General features: G+C 40.2%; 1 protein-coding gene across 2 annotated transcripts in view; it reads right to left on the bottom strand.

Annotated features, from left to right (window-relative positions):
- Positions 1-111: 111 nt before the first annotated feature.
- The window catches only part of LOC105918014 (ATP-binding cassette sub-family D member 3), a 92,193-nt gene continuing 78,171 nt past the window's right edge, over positions 112-14,133 (bottom strand). For both annotated transcript variants that reach the window (XM_036124859.1, XM_036124860.1), the window contains exons 22-23: positions 1,533-1,589; positions 112-1,276 (exon numbers count right to left, since the gene is read on the bottom strand). In XM_036124859.1, the coding sequence (XP_035980752.1) occupies positions 1,199-1,276; positions 1,533-1,589 (135 nt within the window). In that variant the 3' untranslated portion in view covers positions 112-1,198. The remainder of the gene's footprint in view (positions 1,277-1,532; positions 1,590-14,133) is intronic.

Raw genomic sequence — 14,133 nt, 5'->3', positions numbered from 1 at the left:
AGTCTGAGTTAAATTAGAATCAGAACATTTGATGATATGTGATCTATGCATTTCTCTGTAAGATAAAAAAAGGTAAATGTATAAAGAAAGGAAGAAAAACAGACAATGAAGATTTGGTTGTCCTACAATTTATTTTTACATTTTAAGTGCAAAATGATATGACAGTAATTATTCATATAAAACCAACAGTGCAGTTAAGGCCTCTTTACACATTCCAAAATGTTATTTAGCAAGTACATTAGAGTGAAATAAGCATTGTGTGTGCGTCTCTATAATAATATAGCACTAACTTTAAACCCAGTTCAACCAAAATGAGTTTTAAACCCTTTGCATCCCACCACCTGAGCAACACCAACCGCACGTTTAAAAACTGCTTTACAAACCTGAAATGAGGTCAGTTAAAAAGGGAGCAAACACTCTATATACCTGCTGGTCTCTGGATCTTCAGGTGTCAGCAAACATAATTACGACCGTTAACTGAAGTTGCATTGAAACTGTGTTCAGAAGAGTACCAAAACCTGTTTTAGGTAATTCTTATAAGTCTACATGATTTAGAAAAAAAATTACAAACTTTAGTTTAAACAACTGTTCTATCAGTCCCCAATTATCTTTATGATTTGGGTCTAGAAAACAACGAGAAAAGAACAGCAATAATAATCAAGAGAGGAGCAATGATCAGTGCCCACAGTGGAATGATTAAGATCTTGAACAACTGATGTAGACCCGACCAAGTGGCCTTATTACTTTACAGGAAAAGCAGCTTTTCTGCTCACAGTTTTAGAGGCAGCATGTGAGATGACCATGATTCCTGGAGAATCAATCATACATTTTGAAAAATACTTCAGATTCTTTTCTAAAACAATGCAGCTTTTCAAAGGAGATCACATTATTTCATCAGTCCAACCTGTCACTGCAGTGGGATATGATCTGGTGCACAGACGGTCAAAGTGCAGTTTAGTAAAGTCTAACACCCACTTCACTGTCTTTATAAACAGGCATCTTAGATGTGAAAAATTAACAACATATAACAAAATCACAATAATTAGCCCAAACTAAATTAATATGTTACATAGCAAAAAACATACATTATAAATAATTACAATTTTCTAGTATTAGCTGTAAATTGCATTTTGAAAGAACCGGGTAAATGGACTGTTTCTTAGAGAACAGTGGATGCATGGCCTCTGCCAAGAGGTATTTAAGAGCCAAACTCTACAGTTTCCTGTGTGATGGGCTTGAACTCGTAGTTTCCTCTCCCGTCCATGTGGAGATAGTACTTCATGACAAAGAAAGGAACAATAAAGCAAAAGATTAGTTGGACTGATCGTTGTCTGGTTCAATGGTTAATCCAAAGGAATGTGCTGTAGTATATACAGAGGAAAAATTACACAATATTTGATGAAAGTCTGAAATGGAACATTTCAGCATATAATGAGCAGCTATAGATAGCTGCTCATTATGAATTAAAGAGCTCAAGATTTATCTCAGGAAAAACTGAACTCTGGGGAAAGTGGACTAGTTTCTGTCTTTACCTCATGGTGCTTCCACAGGGACTTTCTGTGTGACACTGTAAACAACGAAATGCCCACCTGTGGGTCAAACAGAACACAACATGTATAGAAGACACATTAAACGTTGGGTTAAAGTGTTCATTCTTGATCTGATTTACTTCCAAGAAACCCCTGATGAAGACTCCACGACATAGTGCATGGGACATGCAGACCAAGGTCTACACAGTCAACAAGCCCCAAAGACCAAGGTCCATGTAATATACTCTAGAGCAAGGGTCACCAACCTTTTTGAAACTAAGAGCTTGGTGTTGTGTTATACGAAGGGCTACCAGTGCTGACCTTTGAACTAGAAGAGTCAGCGTTCACCTTAACCTTATGTAAAATAACTAGTGCTGTCAAACGATTAAAAATTTTAATCGCGATTAATCGCATAATGTCGATAGTTAACTCGAGATTAATCGCAATTAATCGCATATTTTATCCTTTTATTTCTGAAAGTGTAATAGCCTGTTTGGGCATTTTAATGTGCAATTTTGCAATAAATGACACTAATAAAATACATGCTTGTACAAAACATATTTTTATGTTATTTTTCAAGCACTTTTCAGAATTGGAATGAAAACATCCTGGTGCCAAATGTTAAACTCTGGACTATAATGGCTAAATGACTAATCATGACGCCCTGATGTTTACACCATGTGTAAACAAATGTGTAAATAAATACCTGTTTTCATGCCGATATATTTTTTTGCCTCTTAAACAAAGCTAGACTTGGTATTATGCATAAACATATAAATTAATAAAAATTGTACATTTCAATAAAGTTATAAGTTTTGTTCATTTCCTCTCTCTCTCTCTCTCATCTAATTCTGAGCTTTCACACCAACAACAATATTTTTGCTTGCTGTTTATATCCATATTTATACAGTTTAAGCCTGGAAAAAGGTTTTAAATCTCCAGGTCATTCCAGTCTTACACTTTGCTTGCAACTGGGCCAGGAGCTTAGTACCCTGAATGAGACTGTTTAGCAACTGTTTAGTAACTCCAGGTCCTTCGTCTGGCAACGTGATTCAGCCTTAGTTTGTCAAATACAGAGAAAACAAATAAGCATTAAAGTACGGTTTATGGGTTGGATTTCTGCAATGTTATCAACGTGTAAAAACTCATCTTCAGAACCAATGTCTGCATAAAATGGTGATCTGCACCGCCTAATCTACTTTCAGCAGTTATTACCGGTTATTGCACCGTAAACTGCAGAAAATACGTGCAGAGTTGCTCTGTCTGCCTTTACTGCCGTCGGCTCCTATGGCGGAGGGATATTTCAGCTGGATACACTCAAATGTAGTGCAGGCAGGCCTCTTAATAACCCCTATTTCGTCACTTATTTTAGAGCCCAAATAAGTGATTTCACTTTCAGAAACCTGCCCAAAAAAACCGCAACCCGTGACTCATGAAATTTAGAAGCGCTTTTAGAAAAAAGAAGCCCAAAGTCGCATGTGTCCGAGGGTAAAAGAAACCCTTCCGGGCGGGTGTGTTTTGCTACAGTTTTCTAGCATTCTTGAAACTACGGAAAGCGCCGAGGGTAAAAGAAACACAGTCCGGAGAGCGCGGCGGGGGAAAAAACATTAGGGAACAGTGTGTGTGTTTTGACGCGACGCGCGTTAACGGCGACAAAAAAAATTGTCGCCGTTAAAATGGGTTTGCGTTAACGCCGTTAATAACGCGTTTAACTGACAGCACAAAAAATAACCAAATATTTCATGCTTTGTTATAGATATTGTCATTTTTAAATCCATATAAATGCAAGTGTGAATAAACAGGAAGTGTAAAGGAATAAAATCAAATTTTAGATGCAGCTCACCGGAGGATTGTGCTTTTTACAGAAGAGGCTCGTGGGCACCACATGTGGTCCTCGGGGGCTACTTGGTGCCCGCGAGCATTATGTTGGTAAGAGCATTTATTTACCATTTGTTTGTTCCTGGTTAAAAATGTTTAAAAGGGTATCATTCAATACAACATTTTATATAGGCAAAAATATCACGGTTTTGAGGACTCACAGTCAGGGGCGTTGCATAGGGGGGAAAGGTTAGGACAATAAAAATAAAATTGTATATATTTATATCAGGTTTTGGGATGAGTTATTTAGAAATAGTAACATTTGTTAATTTTTAAACAATATAAAAATAAAGAATGTAATATGTATCCTAAATAAACAATGATAACAGATTTTTTTCTAATCAAAAAATTTATTAAAATAAGTGCAATCATTAATTCACCACAATAGCAAACTTTCTTCTTCTTCTTTAGGATTTAACGGCAGCTTGCATCCATTGTTGTTGCATTACTGCTATCTATTGGATCCTAATATATATCCTTCAAATCCTCATCATATAGCAAACTTTAATTGTTGGAAGGTGCTTTGAGATCACAAGTGTCGTGCTGAAATTTCACTCTCCTGCATTCATCGATTTTCCAATTATGTATCGATTCTCATATTAATTCCTAAAGATTGACTCACTTAACTAAAGATCAATTTAAAAAATAAAATAAAAAATTCCACCTTGAACTGTGTGAGCCGGCATTACTTGCCGGGACATGAGTGTGGGAACTCTATGCTGACAGATACACGCAGAGCTCAATTTTTATGATCACTACGTTGGTCGTAAAAATTGAGTGGTCGTAATTCAGAATCAGAATGAGACATACTTTAATAATCCCGGAGGGAAATTACTTTTGTTACATGCTCCAGATATACACACATTTTTATATATATATTTACAACGTTCCACACAAAGTAATATATATATATATATATATATATATATATATATATATATATATATATAAGGGCTGTCAGTCGATTAAAAAAATTTATCTAATTAATTACATACTCTGTAATTAATTAATCTAAATTAATCGCATATAATTTTTGCTGTGAAAGTATTTTAAATATTTAAATTCAAATGATTCAATGAATAATCAGCATTAGATACATTAAAGTATCGGCTGTATCTAATGCATTATCCGTTGAATACTGATAATGCATTTGGCCACCGGGCCGGACTAAATCGTTTGTCCAGCAGTCACAGACTCGTTATCTGGACGGTATCTGGCAATCTGATACCATCAACTTACTCTTAAAACGATCTTGTGATACATTATCAAAAGAAGAAAAATACGTCAAGAACTCGTCGTTTGCTCTGTTTGCGTCTGCCACTGTGCTCGCCTTCTGCCTTCCAGTCCGGCGCGCAGGCGTGAAAAACCCGGATGAAAACAATAGCAGTGAACTACCCTATACCAGGGCTTTTCAAATTCATTGAATGTGAGCCTCCCCTTGGAAAAAGTAAAGAAAACCAAGCCCCCCACCCCCCCCCCCCCCCCAACCACAAACCTACCCCACACAGGTCCCTGCAGTAAATGCATTTTTCTTTTGTGTTCCTAGAATGCTGTGCTTCAAAAACAACTGATAGCCCAACACATGTTTTTTTTTGTATTTCTTTTAACAAAGTTCATTCATAAAAAAGGCCTATTCATAAAATATCCATCCAAATATTTCCATCTTACAGGCTACTTTTACTGAAACATCACGGACAGAGGGCTTAGTTTTAAAATTGAGCTCTCATTAGATCAAATTCATAAACAATTGTTTTCAACAGCAGACAAACTGAACTAAACAGATGCCAATGTCAAACTGAACTCACGGCAACAGGAGACATTAACTGAAATAATAATAAAAAAAGATAACCTGAATTTAACAGACGTCAACATATTCCATATTCCAATCTACTTTTTAGGCTAATATACACAATTGAGACCTATTGCTATTTTATTAGTTGTTATCTCTTATCTGATGTATTTCTGATGTTTGGCACTTTGTTTTACCTCGTGTTAAAGTGCTCTTTAAATAATGATGACATTCATGATGATTATGATCAGAATAAACTTTTCCATCACCTCCCAGAAGCTGGAAAGAAAAGAGACAAAAACATTTTGTCTCTTTTTCACACCTCACTTACTAACTCTAATATTTTAGTCTAAATACTTTAGCCTAAATATTTTAGGCTAAAATATGACACTTTTTATTTGTTTTTCTTCAATCCCTCGGTGATGTTTAGTAATTTCTGCCAAAGGCTGCAGCATTTTGATTTAATTCATCTGAATGCAGTATTTGCAAGCCATACTCTGTTTGGATGAAAAAAAAACTGTCTTTGATTGGCTTTAACTGCCGAGCGAGCGCACAGCTGGTGTTGAGCTTAGAACGAGCAGGTGCGTATGGAGCCAGATGGGTCTCGATATTCACAAATGCACAAATAAATCCACACACACACAGGACAAGATCCACGCTTGCACAGGCCCGATTCATGCAAGCACAAAAAAATCCACACATGCACAAAAATATCTACACGTGCACAAAAATATCCACACATGCACAAAAAAATCCACATGTGCACAAAAATATCCACACGTGTACAAAAAAATCCACACGTGCACAAAAAATCCACACATGCACAAAACAATCCACACACACACAGAACAAGACCCACACATCCACAGCTCTAGGCTTTAAACTTCACAGCATTTGTGTGTGGATTTTTGAGACTGTCCTGCCGTCTTGGGATTCACATAAGCATTTTTTTCAGACAGGTGGGCATTTTTTCAGAAGCCTCCCTTGTATAAGCCAATCACTGGAAAGTACTCCACGTGGGGTGACTTACTCATAAGCCAATCACATTCAACCTGTTCAGGAAGCGCGTAGTATGAACACAATGTGCTCTCAGGCTTCAGCGGGCAGCAGCCGTTTGTCTCCCTCTCTCTCCGCAGGTGTTTGTTAATGAGCGGAGGCGCCCAGCTGCAGGTGTCCGCTTCCACCCCCCGGCCTCAGAGCCGACGTCAAAAGCCGCCTCTCTGCTCTCTTCTCCGAGCTCTCATCGGCCTCGCCATTACCTGCTTCAGTGATGGAATCACTGCTGGCCGGCTGGAGATCAGACGGAAGAGGCCGCGGAGTTAGAAGTTGGGAGCTCAGAGACCAAGGAGCGCTGCGGGCGGATCCGGAGCGACTTGATTTTTTTGTGCTTGCATGAATTGGGCTTTGCATGCGTGGATCTTGTCCTGTGTGTGTGTGGATTTACTTGTGCATTTGTGAATATCGAGACCCATCTGGCTCCATAGGTGCGCGCCAGCAAAGTACCGCGCGAGCAGAGATGGAACTCACCGCGAGGACAGTGGGTTGAGAAGAGTTTTTCAGACCGTGCCAGACCGGTTTTGAGCGTTGAGAGTTGTTTCACTGCGCGCTCAAACAGAAGGCACGAATAGTTGAGCGGCAGCGCTGTCTTCTTCTATGTCTTCTTGCGTCGCCCCTGTGACTCTTTGGCGCCCCCCCAGGGGAGGCGCGCCTCACCGATTAATCTGCGTTATTTTTTTTAATCCGTTTTTTTTTTTATTAATCGAAATCAACGCGTTATTTTGACAGCCCTAATATATCTATATCTATCTATCTATCTATCTATCTATATATATATATATATATATATATATATATATATATATATATATATATATATATATATATATATATATATATATATAAATAAATAACTATAAATCCAAGTAAAGTGTGATAGTGAACAGCGTCCCACAGATGTTAAAGGACCTCAGCCTCCTCAGGAAAAAGAGTCGGCTTTGGCCCTTTTTGTAGACTGCCTCTGTGTTTCTTGTCCAGTGTAGCTTATTGTTAAAGTACACTCCCAGGTACTTATACTCCTCCACAGTGTCAACAGGGACCCCCCGGATGGAAACAGGGGTCACAGGTGTTTTTGTCCTCCTCAGATCCACTATTAGCTCCGTAGTCTTTGTCACGTTGAGCTGCAGATGGTTCAGCTCACTCGAAGTGACAAAGTTGCCCACCACAGTCCTATATTCACTCTCATCACCCTTTTCAATGCAGCCAACTATAGCTGAGGCATCAGAAAACTTCTGAAGGTGGCAGGACTCAGTGCAATAGTTGAAGTCTAAGGTGAAAAGGGTGAAGAGGAAGCGGGAGAGGACAGTGCCCTGAGGGGCGCCAGTGTTGCTGACCACCCTGTCAGACACACAGTTCTGTAGGCGTACATACTGTGGTCTGCCCGTCAGTTAATCAACAATCCAGGACACGATGGGGGCCTCCACCTGCATCGCCGTCATCTTCTCACCCAGTAGAGCCGGACGGATGGTGTTGAAGGCACTGGAGAAATCAAAGAAAATGATTCTCACAGTGCTCGCCGCCCTGTCCAGATGAGTGTAGACTCTTCAGCAGACTCTGTTCCATTGAGTGATTGAGTCGTAATTGAGTTGTGGTAAAAATATGCAGTGTCAGATTATAAACTGCTCGCCCGAGAGAAGCCTGCAAGAAGTCTTCACATTGAACTGTTTTATGTGTGACACGAAGCTTTATGCAGTGAGCTAGGGCTGTCACGATTCATCAAATGATTCAAGGACCTCGATTAATAAAATTAATTGAGCCAAAAATATCTGCCTTGAAGCTTCGTTACATTTGTCGTGTAGTCAGTGCACGGTGTTCTGGGGCCAGGTGGCTAACACTAATGATAGCCTAGCCTTCTGATACAGGGATGCCAACTGTGGTTATCCCCTATAGAGACAGGAAGCAACTGGCAAAAAAAAAAAAAAGCGCAGAGAAAAAGACCTAAAGTTTTAAAGGTGTTTGAATACTTTAAATTCACCAGAAAAAAAACTGCACAGCAAGCTAGGTTGTATTGACTGTGCTTCTTGTTGCCGAAGATTATCACTTTTACTCGCTGCTCGGCCCCGCCCTTCCTCTGTACCAGAGCTTGTTTTCATTGGTCAACATGGTGGCCAAACAACCAATCACGTGAGGGTCAAACCATTAAGTTAAAACAGATAGTGGTGCAGCAGGACCAGACCATTATGTGAAAAATCTTATCTGTCAGACAGATTCCAATTTGTTCATGTTAATAATAAATCTTCCTCAAACTCTAGGGTCACCTGTGGAGTACCACAGGGTTCAGTCCTTGGACCAATTCTATTTACTATATATATGCTTCCGATAGGCAAAATTATCAGACAGCATGGGATTAATTTCCACTGTTATGCTGATGATACTCAGCTATATTTATCCATAAATCCTGATGAATCCAATCAATTACTTCGACTGCAGTCATGTCTTGATGACATCAAAAGCTGGATGACTTTAAATTTCCTGCATTTAAATTCTGACAAGACAGAAGTTGTAATCTTTGGGCCAGAGTCCTCAAAAAATAAACTTCTTAACCAATCACTTAATCTGGGTGGCATTAATCTGGCCTCTGGTAATAAAGTAAAAAATCTTGGTGTTATTTTTGACCAAGACATGTCATTTAAATCACATATTAAACAGGTTTCCAGAGTTTCCTTTTTTCACCTCCGGAATATCGCCAAAATTAGAAACATTCTGTCCAGGAGTGATGCTGAAAAACTGGTCCATGCATTTGTTACTTCAAGGCTGGACTATTGTAATTCTTTACTATCAGGAAGTCCACAAAATGCAGTTCAAAGCCTTCAGCTGGTCCAAAATGCTGCAGCAAGAGTTCTGATGAAAATCAACAAGAGGGATCATATTTCTCCAATTTTAACTTCCCTTCATTGGCTTCCTGTTAAATCAAGAATATAATTAGGCGCCCGCCTATGCATTGAAAATGCATGGCGGAGGCCTTATGTTATGCACCTAATAAGGGTTTCTTTAATTTTATTAGGCGCCTGCCATAGCATTTGCAATGAGGAGGCAGTGCTGTGCGAAGCACAGCACTGCCTCCCAATGCAAATGCATGGAGGCACCTATTACTATTCACCTCTAAACGGACTCTATATTTAGGCGCCTGCCTTGCATGTGCAATGAGGAGGCAGTGCTGTGCGAAGCACAGCACTGCCTCCCAATGCAAATGCATGGGCAGGGCCTATTACTATTCACCTCTAAAGGCGTCTCTTTATTAATATTCTTTTTTATTCTTCCGTCACGATTAATGCGGCCCGAACCATAGCATGCACCCCCACAATATAGTTATCAAAACGTGCGGTTTGGTCGGGAATAGTGTGCTACTACTTTTATTGGGATTTCGAGTTACCATGGCAACAAAATTAGTGAAAAACCAACCCCCAAAAAACCCATAATAATCAATGGAGTCAGGTAGAAAGAAAGCCTCAAAAAACACTCAAAAGGACCATTTTCAAAGCTGTACTGTGTCGCCATGCTTTCACCTACGAACACCGTTTAACTTCCAGTTTGTAGATATATCTGTGACCTACTCAGAAGTGAAAACGGGATGTGAATATCTTTTATCGTCTCTTCACAGTTACTCCTCAAAGCTCATGTCCGAAAACCAGCGAAATCATCGTTTACAATGAAAGTCAATGACGGAATTCTCCAACTGCTAGAGTGGCCCACTCTAGCTTTTTTAAAGATTTCAAAACTCCGAACAACTTGACCTTTCTCGCTCAATTTTCACTCTACGTAGACAAATTATACATCAAAACGTAGGTATTTTTGTCAGGATTCGGGAAATGTAACCCTCATTGGTGTGGCATTTATAGATTTTTCGCAAATCACCTCAGAGCGACACAAACCCGAAACCTCCCCCATTCATTTCCTATGGAGCGGTTTTGAAAAATGACGTCTGAAAATCCAAAACATCACATGTTTTCGCATCGTCGCTACTCCTAAACCGTTTTATGTACAGACATGAGACTTTCACACATGAATGTCCCAACCCTTCTGGCACTCAAGAAAAATAAATTTTGTGGATATCTATTACGGTTTTTCCACAGGAACAATTTGTTCGGGAGTAGCGAATGTGCAAAATCCTGAAATCGCTTTGGAGCTGCATTTTCCCACATCATCCACTTTTTTACATCGTCGCTGTGCCTACACCGATTTTAATAAAAATATGAAAATGAGCTACATGGTCATCAAAAGCCTGCTGATACTCACAGTGAAAGAATTATTTTGATATCTCTTATGCTTTTTTAGCCAGAGTGATTTGTTCGGGATCATTTTCAGAGGATTTCTGAAATTTCATAAAAATGTCCTTTAGATCATAATTTTTTACGCCTTTATTAAACTTTTTCCAGCAAAAACCGATAGCAAGTCTTCTTCCCCTATCCTTTACGAAATAAACACAGAAAAAATTACGTCTCTACCATTTACGGTTCCGGAGAAATCGTGCGTTGTTCGAGGCAAAGTTCTCCATTATAATCCAATAGGCAGACTTGGACACCAAGTGTCTGCACTTTTTTAGACTGGCCCGCTGCAGCTGTGTCAGTGAGTTTCCATGACGACGGAACTCTGAGGGCCAGTGGGAGACGTTCCATTGAGATAGAATGGCAACTTTCGACGCCCGCTGCAGCGGCTGTGATTAATGTAGGAATCTGAAATTCGCACAGTCACTTCCTCTTAACATTTTACAATTTTCATGTGACTTTCAGCCATGTGTCAGTTTTCTGTCCCATTTGGGGTTTCACATGCTTTCCTATTGGGCCTTTGCTTCCAACAGGACCTGGCATGATAACCAGACACGACCCAATTGGCCAATACAGCACCACCCACATGTGGGAAATGGCACTACTGACCATTTTGGTCAAATGTTGAGTTCTGGGCCCAGATGTGGTGAGGCTGAGTTGCTAAAGGAGGCCAATCTGACCCATGAACTTTGGTCACGTTTGGTGACAATAAGTATTGGCACCCCTATTTGAGGCACTTTCCAGTACAGGATTTGGACCAAACTGACAGAGTACAATCACCCGGTGGTACTGAACACAACCTTGTTAGCGGCTAACGGTTAGCATGTTGCTAACCGGAAGTAGCTCTAGGAAGGTCTCACCAACTTCTGCTTCACAAAGTCTGTTCTTCCTTTAGAGAGAAAGGTCCACAAGAAATTTGGGCTACGTGGCATAAAGCATCTCCAAGCTATGAGGTGTCAAATATCCCATGCTTTTCAATGGGAGACCAAACCCCTTATGGTCCCAATAATGCATGCCCATATATGGCGTTACAGTATAGCTCAGAGGAAGAGTGCAAGCTTAGTATGCAAGACGTCGTAGGATCGATTCCCGGTGTGGGAGACTTAGAGTTTTGTATTATAATCCCCACAGTGTGTATATTAAAACATATGTGCTGATCCCATGAAGTATTTCTTTGTACCACCCGCCATTTTCAGTTACCATGGCAACGTTATAAACGACGTTTTTTCTCCCTATTTAAGGCTCATCCCAGTACAGGATTTGGACCAAACTAACAGAGTACACTCACCCAGTGATACCAAACACAACCATGTTAGCGGCTAACGGTTAGCATGTTGCTAACCGGAAGTAGCTCTAGGAAGCCTGTACAAACTTCTGCTTGACAGATTTGGTGAATTTTAGCATTTTCTCCCTTTTTAGGCACTTCTCAGTACAGGATTTCAACCAAACTAACAGAGTAACATCACCCGGTGATACTGAAATCAGCCATGCTGAAATCAGCCATGCTGCTTAGCCAGGGTTCTTCTGCCTTTACAGACAGAGAGGGCTGTAGCTGTCAGTGAGTCTCCATGACAACGCTGCTAGCAAGAGGCTCCTAGGAGGTCCATTGACTTAACATGGCACCTTTAAACGGCCGCTGCGAGGGCTGTGAAGACCATAGGAACCTGAAATTCGCAGTGTTACTTCCTGTTGCTATTTCTGACGGTACGGTACGCACCAAGAGGCAGGGGCCTTGCTAAATTTCTTCAGAAATTTTTCTAGTATTCTTTATTTTTCTTCCTTCACGATTAATGCGGCCCGAACCGTAGCGTGCACCCCAAAAATATAAACATCAAAACCTTCGGCTCGGTCTCGAGATGTGTGCTACTACGTTTTTTGGGGTTTCGAGTTACCATGGCAACAAAATAAGCGAAAAACCACCCCCAAAACAACCCCATAGGAATGAATGGAGTCGGGGAGAAAGAAAGCCTCAAAAAACCCTCAAAAGGACCATATTCAAAGCTGTACTGTGTCGCCATGCTTTCACCTACAAACACCGTTTAACTTCCAGTTTGTAGATATATCTGTGACCTACTCAGAAGTGAAAACGGGATGTGGATATCTTTTATCGTCTCCTCACAGTTACTCCTCAAAGCTCATGTCCGAAAATCAGCGAAATCATCGTTTACAATGAAAGTCAATGACGGAATTCTCCAACCGCTAGAGTGGCCCACTCTAGCTTTTTTAAAGATTTCAAAACTCCGAACAACTTGACCTTTCTCGCTCAATTTTCACTCTACGTAGACAAATTATACATCAAAACGTAGGTATTTTTGTCAGGATTCGGGAAATGTAACCCTCATTGGTGTGGCATTTATAGATTTTTCGCAAATCACCTCAGACCGACACAAACCCGAAACCTCCCCCATTCATTTCCTATGGAGCGGTTTTGAAAAATGACGTCTAAAAATCCAAAACATCACATGTTTTCGCATCGTCGCTACTCCTAAACCGTTTTATGTACAGACATGAGACTTTCACACATGAATGTCCCAACCCTTCTGGCACTCAAGAACAATGAATTTTGTGGATAACTGTTACGGTTTTTCCACAGGAACAATTTGTTCGGGAGTAGCGAATGTGCAAAATCCTGAAATCGCTTTGGGGCTGCATTTTCCCACATCATCCACTTTTTTACATCGTCGCTGTGCCTACACCGATTTTTGTAAAAATATGAAAATGAGCTACATGGTCATCAAAAGCCTGCTGATACTCACAGTGAAAGAATTATTTCGATATCTCTTATACTTTTTTAGCCAGAGCGATTTGTTCGGGATCATTTTCAGAGGATTTCTGAAATTTCATAAAAATGTCCTTTAGATCATAATTTTTTACGCCTTTATTAAACTTTTTCCAGCAAAAACCGATAGCAAGTCTTCTTCCCCTATCCTTTACGAAATAAACACAGAAAAAATTACGTCTCTACCATTTACGGTTCCGGAGAAATCGTTCGTTGTTCGAGGCAAAGTTCTCCATTATAATCCAATGGGACTTATTGTGACCAAAGTGTCTGACTTCGGCCGCTGCAGGTGTGTGAGTGAGTTTCCATGACGACGGAACTCTGAGGGCCAGAGCTAGACGCTCCATTGAGATACAATGGCAACTTTCATCGCTCACTGCAGCGGCTGTGATTAATGTAGAAATCTGAAATTCGCACAGTCACTTCCTCTTAACATTTTAAAATTTCCATGTGACTTTCAGCCATGTGTCAGTTTTCTGTGCCATTTTGGATCAAACCACTTATGTTTCCAATAATGCATGCCCATATATGGCGCTACAGTGTAGCACAGATGGAAAGTGCAGGCTTTGCATGCAAGAGGTCATGGGATCGATTCCCGGTATGGAAAACTTGGAGTTTTGTATTATAATCCTCACAGTGTGAATATCAAAACATGTGTGCTGATCCCATGAAGTATTTTTTGTACCACCCGCCATTTTGAGTTACCATGGCAACGTTATAAATGACGTTTTTTCTCCCTATTTGAGGCACATCCCAGTACAGGATTTGGACCAAACTGACAGAGTACACTCACCCAGTGATACCATACACAACCATGTTAGCGGCTAACGGTTAGCA

This window comes from Fundulus heteroclitus, chromosome 21 (genome assembly GCF_011125445.2).
Source record: "Fundulus heteroclitus isolate FHET01 chromosome 21, MU-UCD_Fhet_4.1, whole genome shotgun sequence".
NCBI lineage: Eukaryota > Metazoa > Chordata > Actinopteri > Cyprinodontiformes > Fundulidae > Fundulus > Fundulus heteroclitus.
The sequence above is the reverse complement of the archived record's forward strand: the minus strand, read 5'-3'. Positions and strand labels throughout refer to the sequence as shown.